Source organism: Dermochelys coriacea, chromosome 2, assembly GCF_009764565.3.
Source record: "Dermochelys coriacea isolate rDerCor1 chromosome 2, rDerCor1.pri.v4, whole genome shotgun sequence".
Taxonomy (NCBI): domain Eukaryota; kingdom Metazoa; phylum Chordata; order Testudines; family Dermochelyidae; genus Dermochelys; species Dermochelys coriacea.
The window spans coordinates 178,310,589-178,330,457 of NC_050069.1; the positions used below are offsets into that span (position 1 = coordinate 178,310,589).

A 19,869-nucleotide genomic window follows, 5' to 3' on the forward strand; every position below is an offset into this window, starting at 1 on the left:
TTTTTTGTGGAATTTTAACAGTTCTGTTTTAATCTGATGCTGAAACGAACATCAGTATGTTTGACTCTCCCTGGGGATGAATCTGAAGATTTCTTTACAACATATCTTTACCTCCAGAGAGGTCGATTAAGGAACTGTATTGGATCTCAGAAGTTATGGGGCCTGATTTTTCACACAAATCTCTAGTGGAAGGCAAGAGGAGCAACAGCTGTACCTCAGACTTCATGATTGCTCTTTGACAAGTCACTTTACAGGGGGCGAACTGAGGCACTAAGTAAAGGGGGATAAGGGCCTACATTTTCAAACATGGTAAGTGAGTTTTGGGTGTCCAAGTTGAGCTGCTTCATAGGGGCCTGATTTTCAGAAGATGGCCCCATTTAAGTTGCTTCAAACCATGCACCCAAAAACTGAAGTACCTACAGTCCCTGGGCACTTTTGAAAACTGGCAAAAGATTCTTTCACATGGGGCCACCAGCTCAGACAAAGTTGACCACCACACAAGCCTACAAATCAACATTGGAGCTTTGATATGTAACCTGACCAAATACATTTTTTTCCTAATTTGTTTTTAAATAAAAATAAACTAAACAGTGCAGGGAAACATTACAGCAAAAACCCCTTTTGGGCTTCAGGTACCATTTATCAAAACTATGGACCAAATTAAGCCTTAGGATTCAGAAGCAAGTGCAACTGCAGTGGAAGTTTGAGCCACATTCAGTAAGGATAACAAGCAGCTGTAAGTGACAATACAATAGATCTCACAGCAATGTGCAAAACTAAAGCAATTTGTGCACCGAATGGAAGCACGTATTCATGGGTTCATGAGAAAAAAGCAACTGCAGGGAGTTTAAGATAGTCATCCTAACTTTCTCCCTTGCCTGCATCTGCCCCAATGTTCCTGGGAACAAATTAAGTTGGCATAAATTTATATAGGAGTCACATACATACCAAGGCTCAATTTAATCCCCACAGCATTCTAGATCAGCAAAAGATACACATTTTACAAAACCTAGTGAGAATGCACTTTTGGTGAAGGCTGCATTACTTTCCCATTCACGCTCATTTTCTGACCAACTTTCACTGGGTGTCATTTACACCAACATCACTGTGAACGTGGCCCTTAACAGTCAAGTTCCAAGCTTGCGTTTACCTGTGTAAATCCCAGGTACTTCCTCAGCAGGGTCAGTTTGGATTTACACCAGTGCATCTGAGACTATTTTTATTCAGTTGTACAACTGAATGATTGAGTGGTGTCCTCCTGTGCTTAGGACAGGGGCTCGTGATGATTAGACTCCCAGGGTCTCCAGAAACTAGGCGTCTGACCTTAGGCAATTTAACCTCCCCCGCACCAAAAAACCCTCTGAACCTCAGTTTATCCATCTGCAGAATGGGGTTAAATACTTGCCTTCATCACAGTGTTTTGAAACTTAGTGTTCATAAACTTCCTCATGTAAAAAAGGCTGTAGAATTCATCCATAAAGATTTTCTTGTTCACCAAAATATTTCTTCCTTGTCCATATTTTGGGGGATCTCCTCTTCATGTGGGGCTGGGATAAGTTATCAGTTGTTCCTCTACTATTGCTGGCTTGAAAGCTTGTCTCTGTCACCAACAGAAGTTGGTCCAACAGTAGTCAAAAAAAATTTACACTTCACCTACCTTCTCTCTCTGTGGAGTCTGTCACCTGCAGTCCCCCCAAACAGCTGAACTCATCCTCCTCCCGTTCCAATAAGGACAAAAGATAAGGTTTCCAGTTTAAAGATAAGGGATGGTTAAAGCTGTAGAGCAATAGCAGAATCAACCTAGTCCTACTCCCTAGAAAGAGAATCAAGTTGATTTTTCCTTGACATGTAAGAAACTTCAATCCTTAAATTTTTCCTTTTCCCACTGGCTCAAACAGATAATACATAGTAGATTCTTTATCTGTCTCTCAAAAGTAGTAGGCATTCACAATGATAACGTAGGTTTCCCTGTTCTTACAATTGACAGCCCTTTCACAAATGCTAGAAAATTTCTTGCTCTGTAGTTAGTTTCCCATTTATCTGCATGCTTTTTTCCCCAGTTGTAAAGAACCTGAAAGATAAAACTGCTGTAATAGCAGGTCTTGGAAGGTCAGGTGTTTGCCATCTGCAATCAGCAGTACTTATCTGCAGCCTCTTTGTGCCAAGAACATTAAGTTGTTGCTGCACCAGTACAAACTGGTTTTTTGTTTCAGATCCAAAATAAAAATTCAGAAAAAATGCACTTGAACACTAAACGTTTAAGAATAATTTTTCTCCTTAACAATTACAGTCTTTGAGCCTGTGCTCATATTGAGCTAGGGTGTGTCAAACTTTTTCCTTCTCAAAAAAAAAAAAAAAAAATCAACCTTGGTTTGACACAGCCCATGATGCATGCAAAGATTCTACAAGGAACCATTTAGCCCCAGTGAAAGGATTTCTGATAGATTGTGACTAAAGGAGAAAGTCATATCAGAGCTAAACAGAGGAGACAAAAAAAAGTTCCTAGTTGTTACTAATGTACTAACAAAGTTGGATCCACCTTAAGTGGGAAAACAATTGTAAATATTTTGAAGAATATGCATCATCTCAAAGCACCTCAAGTCTGTTCTGTTTCGTTTATTGTTTTGTATTCCTGACCTCTCCCCAGATTGACATGGTTTTCCTTTTTGACAAGAAAGCTAGGCTTGTAGTCTAGAGTCATTGCAAGTCTCATACAGCCACATGATTCTGATCTAAAATGACAGTAAATCCAGAATGAGAGTCAGTGGAGTTACACTCGTGTAACAGAGCAGCATCTGGTCCATGAACTTGAAACATCCTAGGTTGGTATGGATAGTAAACTTCAAGTGAAAGATCTACTCAGTTCTAACGGTATAAATCCAGAGTTACTCCACTGACTGTAGTGGAGTTACATCTCTGTAAACCTGGGTGAACAATATCTGATTCTGTAGTGCCGGATTTACATTTATGTGATCAACTCTGCATTCACCCTACATTTCACTCATAAAAGCTCAGAACTGGACCTTATACCCCATCCATCAATATATCCCAAGTCACTGTATCTAGGTTCCATATCCAAAATGGAACACATTAAAGAATTTTGCAGCAGTTTCAAGTGCCTGGCATTGTTACTGAAGAAAATAATTGATACCAGCAAACATGAAAAGCTAACTAGACCCTGCAGCCAATCGATCCCCCGCCACAAAGAGCTGCTGCTTCAATAGGTGCGTGTCAAGGTGTGAGCAGTCCTTGCATGTCTGTGTGGCACTGTGGCTGTGCCCACCTTAACTTCCCCAGTCAGGGCAGCAAGGGGTTCACTTTAATTAGCAAGGAGAAGCCAACATACACTAACAAATGGCATGTACTTTTCAATAGGGTTTCACAACAGGAGAAAACAAAAACCGTTCATAAGGTCCTCACTTTAGAGCCTTGAATCAGATCCCAAAACAATTCCAAGTCTCTAGTTAGGGCAGCCTCCCTACAGCCTGAGAGGAAACCACCACCCATTGCAGCCTACATAGCTTCTACTCCCCCCCTCTCTTGTTCAACATCCTCTTCCTGTTTATATAGCACAGGACAGGGTGTGGGGGGGCAGGGCCTTCTGATTATACACCTGGCTCTCCTAGCTATAGGCTTAAGTTTATCCCTTAAGGGAGTCATATGCTCCTTTCACAACATCCAAAGGAAAAGGGGAGGAATGAAGGAAGCTAATAGTTAGATTTGCTCTCTGCCTGTTTCTTCATACTCTTCCCCCCCCCCCCCCATTTGTTTCTTTCCTTGTTTTTGTTTTTAAATTGTAACTGGTAAATGATTGAGCAAAATAGGGTTAATTTAATTCAGTTGTGATAGGATTACATATTTTTGCATGGGAAGGGAGATAAATCCTTGATCTTTGTGAATTTAATCAAAATAAACTGTTTAAGGTAAACCAAAAGCAGCTCTACAAATCAACATTTTCTTCTACAACCCATAGTCATGGGAGTACTCGCATGATAAAAGGCTGCAGTATGGTCTTTAATTTGTAAATAAAATTGGTAGTGAGCATTTGTTCAAGCAGGTTCTTGAGCTTTTTCACAGTATGGACCGCAGTTTAATGAAGAGATTGTCCATGAGATAACCACCACCACCCTCCTTTCAGCCAGGATTACATAATAGTTCAGTGACAACTAGAATTCAAGTGGAGAAGTCCTACTAGGAAAGTAGATATTTTGAGCTGTTTTTAATGCTATTTTACAAAAAGGAGCCCGCACTACGTGACTAACCAAATCACCAGCACAGTGCTCCTTAAACCACCAGTGGTTCACTGACCACAATTTAAGAACCACTGGTTTAGATAATTGACTACGGGTGCTGTTGCATAAAAACTGGCATGATACTTACCTTCCTTTATAAAGTTTTGCGATCCAGTGAAGGGGAGCTAAGTATTATTGGTTTAAATACACAAACCCTGGAAGCTGTTGCACTCATTTTTGTTGTCAGTTTATTTCAATAAATGCAAACCAGCTTTGCAGTGAGCAGCGAAGTGGCATGTGAATCCCCTCCACCCCCAAACCTCCATAACATTATTAGGTGCCATGAAGTTCTATTACATGGCTTGCTGAGGATAGGGTAACCAGACAGCAAGTGTGAAAAATCGGGATGCGGTGGGGGGGGCAACAGGCACCTATGTAAGATGAAGCCCCAAATATAGGGATTGTCCCTATAAAAATCAGGACATCTGGTCCCCCTAGCTGAGGGCTCCTGGCACTCTTTACTAGTGACTGCTTCCTCAAGTCAGTCTTGACCAAAGGAGCCCTTCTGAAACTCAGTACTTATGCAGCCCACAGCCAACTGCTATCAAAGAAGGGCTTCGTTCTTTTTAATTGCTGCATTTGAGATGTTCAGTAACCATTTCTAGCAGTGATGAGACAGAATGGGAGGATGCCTGTTCTGGGATCCTTGTTTGGGTTGACCAAGATCCTTTAGTGAGTCAGTCCAATAGAAGGGATTGCAGGATTCTCCACTCTACACACAAATTCTCTAAGTTCTTAGTTTCATAAACTAAACAAAAGAAAAAAATCCTATCAAAACACATCAGCCAAGTCCTACTCAACAAAAAACTAACCAATCAATTATTTTGGCACTCTATTTAGCTGGGGCTAAAGACGATACAACCTTCTTCCTGGCTCAGCGATTGACCAGCTGTGGGGCCTTGGGCAAGTCACTTCACAACTGTCTCAGGTTTTCCTCCCACATCAGTAAAATAGGGATAATGATGCCCACGTCCTTTGTCAAGTGCATTGGAGTTGACAGCTACTTAAGTGCCAGGTAATTAATTATTATTATTCAGGGTCATGTACACTGACTGCAGTTTATATTCTACATCCTGAGAGTGAGAACGCAACTAAATACAGTACCATAAGTGGGGCAGGTTTAAGCAGAGGGAAGGGAAGAGCAGTGAAGACAACACCCCCTGCCCTCACACGGATTCCAAAACAAACCCTTACAACAGAATTAAAGATTTTCTTAAATAAAATGTTTCTAGCCAATACATTTGCAAATACATTGTTTCAATTATGAAACATTACTGTGCCATCTTTCTGACAAACAGCTGAGGAAGATTTATGGGGGGAAGGGGTAGGATTAGGGCCTTAAGTAGTGAGCCTGCGTTCAGTTTCTGACTATAATAGAATAACTGTAACACTGTCAGTCACTCTGAGCACAAGGTTTGTGTTCTCTGTGTGCGCTTCTATTTTGGGGTATCGTATCCAATATGAGAATTTGAATAGGCACAAGTTTGGCTAACCTGTTGATAGTTGAGCAACCTTTACTGAAATTTACTGTTCACATAGCTGTGCTTCCAATTCCCAATCTGTAGAATAGGGATCACATTGCAGAAGTCAGCTTTTTCACTACATTGTTTCACTGGTTTGGGGATTTAAAATTTCATTTTAGGGAGCAAACGTACTGCAAATATTTTAGAACATTAAAAATTTGCAATACAAATCCAAATTTACAAACAAAACGTTTGAAATTTGGAAATATGAAGGGCACATTGCCCAAATTACCAACCACTAGTTACCAACAATCCGTTTTGTAAAGGGTTTCAGAGCTTCAGGTAAAACCACCACATAAGAGTGAAATGCAATCGGTTATTAGTACCCAATCCCACAATGGGCAATACCACCCTCTCCCCTTTAAATTTCTTGGCCCTTCGTGCCCAGAAGTGAGGCTAGAACCAAGTTACTGCTAGGCATCCCTGCTTCCAGCAGGATTAAGGAAGCAAAGAAATGACCCGACACCCCACCCCCCAACAGATTTCCCTGTTCCGTGCCCAGGATGATGGGGTGCCGGGGGAAAACAATGCACTATCACAAGGCTTCTACAATGCCTGGCCAGAATACGGGAGGGCGGGGGAAGGGAATGAGACACGAAATGCTTCTGGGCTTCCGCAATCAGGGGTAGGAGGGAAAGTACACATAAGAGGGGCAGTTGCTACTCCTGTTCTATAAGTGTAACCAGATCTCAGGGCTGCCTTTCATCTACAGCCAATGAATGCCAAAACTGTGCCCCCTGAAGCACTGAGGTCAGTACAGGGCAGACTCCTCCATCATTGCCCTCCTATACCACAGCACAAGCTGCCAGCGTACAGTTGCCTCCCAACCTGGTGGGCTAGAAAGCAAATCAGCCTCCTGTGGCCTCTCCCTGCTCTAAATAGGATCAAATCAAAATTTAAAAAGGTGTTAAAAAGCTCTGAACTCTACCAAGCTCATTAAATGGGGGAAAGGAGACTTCTGATCCAGACAGGTAATAAATTGTGCCTTTACTGATACACGGGTGTCTACACAGCTACCATCACACATCACCTCTCAAGTGATGTTTCCCCTACAGGGAAGGGGAAGCAGCAGGGACACAAACCTTCAAAGTGAGATTGGGTGTGATTTACAGACGGGGTGGATCTTATGGAGGAGAGAGTTCAAGCTATAAGTACCTACCTCACTGGTGCTCTTGATGTAAGACTTCAGTCTTTCCAAGAAGTCCGAGTCTTCCAGCTCCTTGTGTTTCCATTGACTAATATTGCTCAGAAACTAGCACTTACAAAGCAGTTTTCCTTCCCTCCCATTGAGGATCAAATACCTATATCATTTGCTAGCCAATCACACAGTGGTATCTGAGATTAGCAAGCAAAGAGGGACTAAGTAAAGTTCAGACAGAGTTTGATGGGTCTTTTGCTTTAAGAATTCTCAAATGCAATAGGACTGTTATGGCTTTCCACCAAGATTGCTATAGTGCTACATATAACAATACAGCTGTACAGGTTGCATATTTGCTGTTTTGTTAAGTCCTGTGTTCAAAAAACAATGCGGGTTATTCTTAAATCACAACTTTCAACATAGTGTGGAATCATTGTGGGACTGGTGTCCCAAAAAGAATCCCAGGACTTTTGGCTGACTCAAATATATTGGTATCAAAGATTTGATTCCAAGGCTGGTTTCTATAGTTTAATTCGCTCAAGGTATGACTATGGGGCTTTATTACAGCCTAATGCCAACTACTTGTTATTTCTGAGATGTTAATTCTGCATATGACCCTGTGTTAATGACTTCTGAATGAGGAGAAAGCTGCTTACAAGAAACTGATCTAAAATTGTCTTTGGAAGTGATGGATGTTTGTATTTTAGTTATACCCATTGACAAGATTTGTATACTTAGTGGGCTCTGCCTCAACACACCATCCATAGGTGTTGTAGAATAGTGGGCAGGGATTGTCAAAAGCACTGAAGTTAGATACTTTCAAGGCTTGTCAGTTATCACAAGCTGTAGTATATCTCTTTGCATGGAGCAGATGTTACCTAACAATAGATGGCATGAGGGCTAGTAGCATGTTAGCATGAAAGTACTGAAGCTTAACTCAGAAAGATTAGAATGCATTAATTATTAGTATTAAGCCAGAGTTATTAGAATACAGGATTGCTTCTTAAGTCAGTAGATGGAGGATTACATACTAGTTGCAATGGAGTACTGAATAGGAACGAAATGTAAGGGACTATAGACATTTAAAGGCCAATGGACAATTGACTTTATAACCCTTTGCACTTCTGTAGTGTCTTCCAGCAGACAAGATCACAATATTTCATGAAAATCTTCAGTTACACACCACTCTTGGAACAGGCACAGAGAGGTTAAGCAACTTGAAGGAAAGACTCTGTGGCAAAGCCAGGAAGAGGACCCAGATCCTCCTATGGCTTTAGCCATAAGCCTATACTCCCTTGTTTTTAATGAAAAAAGAATTCAACTTCAGGAAGCTTTATGAAATATTGGCACAATTCCAATATACGTGGTTTACTTAGATCTCTAGTGTAGAACATCCTGTTTTCTTGGTGTTATTGTACAGCGTTACTTTAGAGCAAGTTTATGTTCTCTTGCTACTTGGCATTCCTTTGCTGACACCAGAAGGAGTAAACTGGTATTACACAAAATGCAGCAGCAATTATTCAGGTCTGTTCTCCAGCCTTTTCAAATGTACATTACTCAGACTAACTAATGTAGCATTAAGATAGAATTCAGTTTGGTTTAAATGTGGTAGGAAAAAAAAAAAAAAAAAAAACTTAGAATACTCAGTTATGACTGATTGTGTCAGTGGCCATATTACTCCATGACTGGTGGAGTCAGTGGCCATATTAGAACACAACTTGGTTTTTTTACATTAATTAACATTGCACAAGTACTTAAAAAATGGAAGTTTATTTGTCTTTCAATGGCTCAAATAGCAAATAAGAATTGGGTAAGGCATCAGCCTAAGACAAGTGACATTTCCTGTGTCCATTAGCTTCATTACCCCTCAGTTCCCAGTACACAGTTCTCAAAGCAAAGTCAATGTTAGTGGTTAGACTCCCTGGTTAAACAGACTGAAAATGAGTACACAGTAAAGATGAAGACTTGCCTACTTGGCTAGAGTTACATGAGTAACTAGTTCTGCACATGGTAGTCTACTAAGTATACATACAAAATTCCTTATGGATAAATACTTAACATGACAAATGTAATTTTTAAAGAGCCGAGTCCCTACAGTATCTATTTGTTAGCGTGTAAAGTACACATTTGTTACTTAGTTTGCTTGAACGCATTTTTGACTGTCAGTTATAGGTTTACACATGTATAAGAGTAATAGTTTGTGGAATCAATCTACCCCTTCCTACTCAGATTCTGGCTTATTTTTAGCCAGAACATACTGAACACTAACAGTGTGCTAGTATTTTCTTTTGTTTGCTGAAGCAGTTGAGGTAATACATTTGGAGAATCTGGATGCAGATAGTGTTTCTGTACTACAAAGCATATTTGATAACTAACTAGAAAAAGCTGATACAATGCTCCCCATTCTGAACACAAACTAGACTAAACAGTACAAAATTCCAAGTAGCTTCCAAACAACCATATGTTCCCATAGCTTAGTATCACGAGGACAAAGGAAGAAGTTACTGATGACACCCCAGAATTTCCCAAACACCCTAATGCACAACACATTAGCTCTACTGAATGAGCTCCACTCTGCCCAACTTGGGGAGTTAAAAATCCAAACACCTAGAGACATTAACTACTTGCAAAACGGTAGTTCCAAAGTGCCAGCATGTTAAGTGGTAAGTGCCCATTTCAGGCTTAACTGCCATACAACCTTGTAACCTCAACCGTACATGTAGATTCCAACGCCTTAATTTTAAACTACCATATTGTTTACTAAATCACAGGTGACAATATGCTCTGGGCTATTCAAAATATCCAGAGTATGGCACACATTAAGATCAGACACTGCTAGCAGACAGCTAGTTAGCAAGACCGTTCACACAACTGCACTCCACACTAAAGGATATTTTCCCACACTGATGCACAGGGATGCATCAGTCTCGATGCATCAAGATGAAAATATAGCCTTAACTACGTAATCTGCTATTTCTAGGTTTTTAAATTAAGGCATATTCAAATGTTTCCATTTAAAAATTTACACTACTTTAAAATCAATCAGGTAATGCAGCTCCACATAGGAATGACTCAATATAACTGTATGCAGATATACTGCCTGAATCATTTTCTCTTCTGTAATTTGCATAACTCATAATGGCAAAACAGCTGTATACCAGTTTGTTTGGTATCATGTTCACAATTGTAATTTGCAAGGCAGTAGAAGACAAGACAAAGTTGAAGATTTAGTGATACAAAATTTATGCTTTACAAGAAACCACAGAAAGTAATACTTCCTTCTGTTTACTGTTAAAGACTGCCTATGAAATACTACATTCAGAAGAACAATGATGGTAGGCAATTATGAAATGGGTTGAACTTTGCTTCTCTTGAAGCCACATTAAATTTTTTTCATTGAATTTAACTCAGTGCTGTTCCAATTCATGCTTTTAGTGATACATTACGATTTCCAAAATGTTAAATTTCAGTCATTTAAGCCTTTGATGGCATGCTTATAAATTATGGTTATTAGCATGGTCAAGGAAAGGAAAGGAGTTGGGCCTTTGATTATAAAATGCAACATCTTTCTCTGATCCTCTTAGCTAGGCTTTTCCTTTTCTTCTTTCCATTCTTCTCTTTGCTGTCTTCCATCTTTCTGGCTCTAATTTCTCTCATTAAGTCAAAAAATACCTAAAAAGAAAATTAAAAAAAAGTTAGTTTACATATCAATGCACTTATAACATGAACACATGCTAATTTAGGTAACTTTACATAAATATGATCTACTTGAGATCATGTGTCTGGATCAAAGTCAGCTAAACACAGTATGTCTAGGTAAAAGGGATAAATCAGCCCTAAGCAAATCCTGCAAGAGTTATCCTACTCTTTCTAGTCAAAAAAACTGCATATCCTTTTAAGACAAGAGGGAGTGAGGCTAGCTGCCCCCTATTACTACTGAGCTGCATGTACTCCTGAGATGCTTATATGAGCTCCATAAGAGCTGAACTTCCAGCCTGAAGCATAACTCTGCCATACCATGCCCCCATGCATGAGGTTTCAAGTTTATTTCCATTTCCTACTAATCAGACGGAAGAAAAAAAATCCTTTGCCTTTCACATTACAATACCACAGATGTGAAAGACAAGCAGAAGTTAAATATCTAATTTTCAAAGTATATTAGATACTTAATAAAAAACATTTAGTATTAGTTTTTCAGGGGCCATCCATATTTTAGTCTAAAAATGCAATTAGAGTTCTGTTGAGGATTAGATATACCCATATTATGAAAGGCCCGATATGGTTCCTTGAGATTAGAGTTATTCATAAGAAATCACCAGTCTAGAAACAACTTCATTATCCAATGCAAACTGATAACTTATCAAGCCTCAAGTAAACGGTCTTTAAAATAATTAAGCCTTAAGTTACAGCTAAAAAGCAAGTCTTTTGGAAGACGAATGGAATAGCATGCTGGAGAAATTTGAGCTCTACAAGTTTGGCGAAGAATGCAATTCTTCAAGAGTCCATTGTCAATTCAGGCTTTTGTAAGCGACTGCTTCAAGACGACTCTGTAATGAATGATGCAAAGCACAAAAGGGCACTGAATTGGTCAGCTTCCAGGCGCTACAAGAATGTTATTCTCACCTTTGCAAGTTGACTTCAATATGCATACGAGAGCAACAGACTGCCCAATTCTGTACAGTTCCTTTTGGCAACAAGTTCTCCATTTCCAACTGAGGTCCGCCTTTTCTACAGGTCACAGAGCATTGTGACAGCCATATCGTAGGAGAGTAGGGTGGTCTCTTCTGAAGTGGTGCACAGAGTGAGCTAGAAAACCAGAGTTCTGTATATCCCTCTACAGTACTCTTGTTCTATAGTTATGTTCTACATAGTTTTACATTTAAGAAATTAGGTTTCAGAGTAGCAGCCATGTTAGTCTGTATCCACAAAAAGAAAAAAGGAGGACTTGTGGCACCTTAGAGACTAATACATTTATCTGAGCATAAGCTTTCGTGAGCTGCAGCTCACTTCATCGAATGTATCCGATGAAGCGAGCTGCAGCTCACGAAAGCTTATGCTCAGATAAATGTATTAGTCTCTAAGGTGCCACAAGTCCTCCTTTTATTTAAGAAATTAGTATGTGAGCCAGGTGATGATTAAAAACTTAATGAGAAGGACTGTTACCAGTGTAACACAAGGTGTTTGAGGAAAGAATATCAAGATTTCGTTGACAAAAAACGAGCACAAACTATGTACCTTAATGAAAATTTCATATAGAACAGATAAAATGACCTTTACTTCTAACTATGGCTTCAGTTACCCATGTATCTAAATCTGTGCTATGAGAGTTTGACATAATCCTCAACTTGCTTAAGTAAATGACAGTATTTAGCTGCCTAGGATACTTAACCTACTTCTGCAAATGCATTTAAGAGTAAAGAGCCTTCCTGGCACATTGTATAGCTTTGCCAATGCATCTGAATTCTGGACTACAGCACTCAGCTTTGGATGACTAGAGAACCTTGTGTCAGATACCAAGCTATTCCTCTGATTTGTCCACTGCAAGGGATTTTGTAATTTAAAATACCATTTTGTGGGCTGGTTGCCATTTCACCACTAAGTCTGAAAATCTTCACAAACTTGTAAGGGCCATGGTTTAAGTGCTTATAGAGCTGGAGATAGTTCCCTTTATGTCAGATCATGTGTTGAACTTGAGAGCTGGAGTGTTAAAGTAAAAATTAGTTTTGTGTCATTAAAGGATGCACAGGGAGATTGTGTCTGAATTGGCAATTTTGTAAGGCAGTTGGTATCAATCATAGCAATTCCATGCACCAAGAATTAGTACATGCCAATTTCTGTTCTTCTGAAGCGTGACCCGATTGTGTTTTGCTGCATGTAAGTGAACTGTACTTAGCCACTGACCCAAAGACATTAAATTACCATTTGAAAAAAAACTAGAGCAACTGGTTCTGCAACAGTTAAGAGTTAAAGGGGAAAAAAAAACAAAAACACAAACACTTGATGATAGACAAAACAATTATTCCAGAGCAGTCCACTTTCCATGTTAGGCCATCAATTTGCAACTGTTGACCTGACTTCTGACATCTTAGATATGATGATTTCCACCAGGGATTTTTCAACAGCGCGATCAGATTTGTATGTAGGTCACCAGAGAGGAGAAGTTGGCACATTAATCTAAGCTACTCAATCCCTTTCTCTTAATATATTTCCACAAGGCAAAATACTGTTAGCAACCCAATACTGTGGATTTCAAAAGAGAGTTACTGAAATTTAGAGTGCAAGACATTAATTCTGAACATGAAATTTAACCAGTTTTACTTTTGGAGACCAGAGTCAAGCATTGTCCCCCATCTCATTGCTTTTGTCTCACAATAAATGGTGACTACACAGGTCTTTTCTTGCCCATTTCTGAACCAGGCTGCTTCTCTGTATCCCTTGACCCTCATGCTGCAACTCTCAGTACAGTCTAAGCTGTGAGCCATTCTCTCTCTCTCTCTCTCATCCATGCCCAGGTATTGTCTGTAACTATAGGGGAAGGATTTTGATCTCCCTCAAAGCCATTTAGAATGTCACTGAACAGTCCAGCCAGCGTTCTTCCCTTCCTAGAGGTTACCAATCTTCTGGTCACATTCAAAATTTAGGAAAGTATTGAAAAACAAAAATGTCTAGGCCAAGATTGGTAATGAGTCAATCTCTTGAGAGCTCGACTGTCGCCTCCTCAACTACCCCTTCAAAATCTAGCCATGTTAAACTGTTTAGTGAACTGGTGGTCTGTTCAATTCCAAACTATTGAGAAAGTAAGGATCCAGAGTTCATGGAAACTCTGCTATCCACACTTGAGGATGGCCTTTTAGAACATGGTTGAAGCACACTGAAGGGGCAATGCAGGGAAGCTTAATAGTTCTATCATCATTGTTGTACCTGTTCAGTGGTTAAAGGAGATACAGATCTCTAACAGCAGTTGGTCCAGGACTATTCACAAGAATAAAATTTAGCTTTTCATGACACAAAAGTAGATATGGAAAGCAGTATCCATGAAAGATGATTCAGGGCTTTTACAGAACTTTGATTTTTAATGTTTTGCTCTTAAAGGTCATTACCTTGTCAACATTAGCTCGCGTTTTAGCAGAAGTTTCCACATAGTTAACGTTCCACTGATCAGCTCTGTTTTTGGCTTCCTCTACAGAAACTTGCCTTTTATCTTCCAAATCTGATTTATTACCAACCAGCAGAAAGGGAACATTCTCATCTTCTTTTACTCTTAAAATCTGCTCCCTGAAGGAGGAGGAAAGGAAGAACATTAAAATCTACACAGAGGTATTATTCCCAGAAAAGTCCACCAAAAAGGTGAGCATTTTTATTTTTAAACTTAACTTGTTAGAGTGAATGCTCATTTACTCCTTTTAGAAAGTTTAGAGGGTGTGCAGTGTGCAACTACATCATTGTTCACTCATCCAAACTATGATCCACTATAATCTTTTCAGCAGTACTAACCACCTAACCAGTTATTCCCCATTTGAGTAGTTAGGCATTTGATTTTTCCTTCCCAGGTGTAGTACTTCGCACTTGTCCTTGCTGAATTTCGTCTTGTTAATTGCAGGACAAATCTTCAATTTGTCAAGGTGGTTTTGAATTCTAATCCTGGTCTCTGAAGTGCTTGCAATCCCTCCCGGTTTGGTTTCATCCACAAGTTTTATAACTGTTCTCCACTCCATTGTCCAAATTAATGAAAATATTTAATAGTATCTGACCCAGGACAAACCCCCACAGGACCTCACTAGATCTGCCTTCCCAGTTTGCCAGAGAGATCCTGATAACTCTGAACAAAGATCTTTCAATCAGTTCTGCAACCCCCTCCTTATAGTAGTTTCATCATGTACTAGAGCTGTTTAAAGAGTTAACCTACAAGAAACTCAGACCATACCAACATCCTGCTCAAATCCTCTCTGAAAGTGGACAGTTCTAAACAATAAGTTTCCAGAAGACATACAAACTGGAGTTTAAAAAAAAGTGAAATTCAACTATACCTCAAAGCAAAGACATATTATTCACGTTAGATAAATTGAGGGATATTCCCTTTAATATCTAAGGCATATCAGTTGCTACAATAGATTCCACTCAATTGAGTGAAGAAAAAAAAAGCAAAAGAGAACCTGCTAGCAACCACTAAAAAGCCCACATGTATAGCACAAGTGTATACAGCTTCTACAAAAAGGAATCAAACTAATAAGCTAACAATATGGGGAAACTGCCCTGTTAGAGCTCTATTCCCTAACCAACCACAGTTTTACAGAAAAGGCAATCAAGTTTCCAAACTTCCTGTCACAGTGTCCTTCCTTTGTGTTCTGCTCAACAGCATTCCCTCAGATTGATCAGCAATGCCCAGGAGCTCAGATATAGACTGCTCCCAAACACAGCATGGTAGTATTCTTTTAGCATAAATATTACAATGTGAAACCTGCTCTAGAGATTTCTTCCAATAGACAAAGAATAGTCTTAAGGATGAGCTGAAAAGGATTAAGTTCTCTATCCAGCAACCCCTCCCCTCCATGCCCAAACTAAATATCAGAAATACCAGGGGCTGATTTTTTTCTGTTTCTGCTGGGTGTTTCAGCATGTATATATTGCCAATTCACTTTATGTGAAAGGGTAGTGTTTTTGAATCTTTAACAAATATTCGTCTGAAGTTAGTGTAACATCTATTTAACATGATTAAGACTGTTTTGATGACAGTTTCTTCCTCTATATAGCTCAACATGTATTTCATTTCACTAGTTCTAGTCAATTTTGCAGAGCAGACAAGATCTGAAATTCTAATTTAATAAGGAGTTTTAAACCATTCATGCCTCCTTTATACATCAAAAGCAGCAAGAAGGGACAAACCCATATCCCATCCTCTCTTCCAGGCCACCTTTAAAAGTTTTCCTTAACACAGACCAATTTCCAGTACTAATTTTGTTTTGACCCATGAAGACATGTCTAGTAGGCACCTACTGTGTAACTGTTACCTTGTTCCTCATCTCTGTCTTATACTCAGACTGGAAGCTGAGCCAGATACCATTTATAATCTGTGCCTAGCACACTGCAGCCTTCCCTACCCAGCCCTCCATACAAACAGCCTGGCCCCCGCCCACTATCTGCCCCTCTCCCTCCCCCCCGAACCCTCTCCATCCAACCGCCTCTGCTCCCTGACTGCCCAGCAGGAACCTCTGCCCCTTATCCAACCCTCATGATCCCCACCCCCTTACCACACCGCCCGGCTGGAGCCAGCCACACCGCTGTGCTTCCCGGCAGGAGGGGCAGACCAGAGCACTAGTAGCATGGCAAGCGAAGGCTGCGGGGGGGATGAGGGGACAACAGGGGAGGGGCCGGGAGCTAGCCTCCCTGACTGGGAGCTCGGAGGATGGTCCCGCAGCCCGGATGTGGCCCACAGGCCGTAGTTTGCTACCTTTGCCCTAGGCACTACCACAACACACACACACAGGCAACCTAGTTCTACTGCTCCCTCGGGCACTTCAGACACTTTTCACAACATTAAAATGTTTTAAAGAGGTTTTTGACCTTTGACTTACCAATTAAGCTGAACACCTATAAGTTACTAGTGCCTATTTAATACTAAAGTTATCATTTCATTATACTACTACTGATGTAACCCATCAACCATACTTAGTTTTTCCTATTGTGCAGCATGCCTGAGAGCATTCTTAAATGGATACTATATGTTTCATATGGTAGATAAGTCATTATTGATTTTGCTTCTACAACACTTCTCAAGTAAGTTACTTTCAACAAGATGAGTTGCCTTATCCATATCTGTGGCTGGGTTCTGGAAAATTTAGTGTCAGATTAATTAAAAGAAGGGACTCTTACTCTAAATACAGATGCAACAGGTTCTTGTTTCATTAGACCAAGGTGAAGTAGTTCTAGAGCAGAGGTTCTCAAACTGTGGTCCATGGACCACCAGTGTTCCACAGACCACCTGAATGGAGCTTGTGGATCGTTCCCTCCAAGGTGCGCGTGTCAGTGGCCGCACACGAGAGAATGAGGGGCAACCCACCTAATTAGTGGAGCCATGCAGGCATGGGTCTACTAATTAGGTGCCTGGATCCTGGAGAAGATGCACATGTAAGGTGAGGTGGTGGCCTAGGTGGAAGAGAAGGCAGGTGGGAGGGAACAGTGGGGTGAGAATTTGGGACATGCAGGGCTATGGTGGCCAGAGAAAAGGGCGACTTTTCCCAGCCCCAGCTCGGGGGCTGCCGTGGTGGGGGACAGAGGGCACATCCATTGCATTAGAAAGGTAAGACTACTGGTATTAAAATACGAGTTATGGGCTTATTTGTAGAACTGGGAAAAAAGTGTATAGCGCTTTTATCCAAAGTGCTTTACAAGAGAGTTAGCTAATGGTACAAACAACTTTTGGAAAGATCATGAAGTGGTCCACCAAGATCCTTAGCAATTTTCAAGTGGTTCACGGGGAAAAAAAGTTTGAGAACCACTGTTTTAGAGCAAGTAGTAGAGAACTTGTTTCTGCAGCTACGGCTGAAGCCTAATGCTGTTTGCATTAATTACAAGACTCAGTTTTTCTGTCTGCATGTTTTTTTTGGGCAGGGGAGTGAATCCCTTCTGACAGAGTAACTTTATATTTGTAATATGTTGCTGCAACTGCCTTGAAGTTGTAATATCATCTGCCATATTCTGAACTGAAGAAAGTTACTTGCTCTTTAAAATTGCTTTAGCCTAGACATTCCTCATGCAGCTTATTCACATCCTTTCAGACTGAATGGATGGGGATATATGCACAACTGAAGAGGAAGGTATTTTCTTGACTTTAGGGCACAATTTTAATATTGAGCATTTTACTGTTTTAGCAATAGCATCATACCATCCACTTGCAATGCTCTTCAGTTTCATCCTCAACCCATAGACTCCTATTCAGATCATTCCCCCTCACTTTAAGAGGATGCTTCAAGAGATTGACTGCTTGTGCCTTGCATTTCTTCTGCCCTGTTACCAGTTTGGAACCTTGTGGGCTGTCTCCCCCTTAAGACTTACTTTTGTTTTCTCTTGGAAGAGTGTCAAAATTTCAGGGGAAACTAAATAGTTATAAAGAGCTGTTTACTCCTTTTCATGGCCTGGCCTTGCTAGATTGCCCTGGGGAAGTTTGTTTTGTTTATTTTAAGGAAGCTGGTTAAATGGAATGTCTACTTAGTGGTTTTTGATGGCACTTTATTTCCAAGAACAGAAGGTAAATGTTTAACTCAACTGTTGATCCCTTGCAGCTCCAAATGTTGGGGCCCAGAGGAACAAACAAGATTGCATCGACAACTGTACTTCAGTACCTTCTACTTCTTTATAACAACTCAAATGCTTTTACTATTAAGTATTCTCTCTATTGATGTCTATGGTTGGATGATCATCAATAACCATGCTCAAAGTGCTGTGTAATGTCGCCAACACAGTAACTACTGTTAGAGTCAATAGTACCAACTCAGTATGGAAAGCTTGTTAGCCAGAGCCCACGAATTTGGAGAATAAATCCTGCCACATGCTGCTCTCCAGGATACTTATTTTCATACAGAAACCAAGTATGTGACCTTTTGCACAACATATATTTTAGCACATGGTAGCAGCCAGATGTGCAATCACTGGCCTCTGTTCACTCCTGTTGGTAATTGACAGGTTAAACAGGGAAGAGAGCCAAAAAAAGAACATGGTAGAGAACTACAATGGGTAGAACAAGCAGAGAGTAAACTAACAGCCCTGGGACAAATGCAGTTTGGGATCAAACTGCACAGTAGCTGTGCAGCCTACAAGTCAGTCTGGCGCTTACTATTGGTAACTATGGTCAGGCCCATCAGTTTGGATAGTAGTGCACCTGTTTATGAGTCAGTTCAAGTGCCCAAAAGCCATTGAATTACATAGACAGGCAGTCTTTTGAACCTTGCCAAGTACCTGCTCTGACAGTAGTACTAAAGCTTTGTTTCACAGCATATTAAAGACATTGGGCCAAAAATACCTGATCAGCAGAGGAAAAAAAAAAAAACACTGTAAGGCTGCTGTAAGTCTTGAGATGTCAGATAATACACAAGGGTGCAATCTATGCAAACTTTCATAGATATGAAAAAAAGGACTACAATAAAAGTTATTGTAAAAGAGGAATCTTGACAAGTGATCAAGACCTTATTTTATGAGCTCGCTAAAATATACATAAATGTGTAATTTCCCCATCAGTTTACCTGAAGTCTGCTGTGGCTGCAAAAGATTCCAACTCTGTGATAGAGAAGACACACAGAAATCCCTCTCCACTTCGGAAGTAGTTGTCTCTAATTGCAGCATAGTCCTCCTGGCCTGCTGTATCTAATATGTCTATTTGGACCTCTTCCCCATCCAGAACTACCTTTTTTCTGTAGCTGTCTGCTTTGGTAGGTTCATAGTCTTCCACAAACTAAAAAACACAGGAACAGTATAGGATAAAGCCATATTAATATTCCCAAATAAGTGTCTAAAAAAAACAAAACAAACATCTCCATCTGGATTTTTAATGTAAATACTAGATGAAGTTTTTCTGAGTCAGTAACTACATAGCTCATTTATTCAGGCCATAAGAGTACCTACATTATGGTCATATGAAGACTTGGCAAAATTAAAATCAAGCCCATCTCATGTCAGCAAAATAAAATGCTCTTTTAAGGTGCATGGGCACCAGAGGTTCTCACTTCCTGCTATTACCCAAAAATAAAATTTAGGGCATCTTGTCTCAGTTTCTGTAGTACTCTAGAGCATCAGTATCATACTTTTGTTGTCTTGGGTAATGTCAGAATGTCAAGCTGATTTTGACTGGAGTTGGAATACTGTTTATGTCTTGCAAGTACTCTAAAGTCACTTAAGGGTATGTCTACACTGTAGACTCCTTATG

The 19,869-nt window shown here is 40.1% G+C and overlaps 1 protein-coding gene across 3 annotated transcripts in view; it reads right to left on the reverse strand.

The window, feature by feature from the left end:
* Window positions 1-8,707: 8,707 nt before the first annotated feature.
* Window positions 8,708-19,869, reverse strand: part of RALA (RAS like proto-oncogene A) — a 50,532-nt gene continuing 39,370 nt past the window's right edge. Inside the window, exons 3-6 of one of the 3 annotated variants that reach the window (XM_038389954.2) lie at window positions 19,190-19,398; window positions 14,054-14,228; window positions 11,577-11,737; window positions 9,270-10,625 (exon numbers count right to left, since the gene is read on the reverse strand). In XM_038389954.2, coding sequence (XP_038245882.1) covers window positions 10,610-10,625; window positions 11,577-11,737; window positions 14,054-14,228; window positions 19,190-19,398 — 561 coding nt within the window. In that variant the 3' untranslated portion in view covers window positions 9,270-10,609. Of the gene's footprint in view, window positions 10,626-11,576; window positions 11,760-14,053; window positions 14,229-19,189; window positions 19,399-19,869 lie in introns of all 3 variants that reach the window. The other 2 variants (XR_005291084.2, XM_038389956.2) reach the window with 2 other exon arrangements.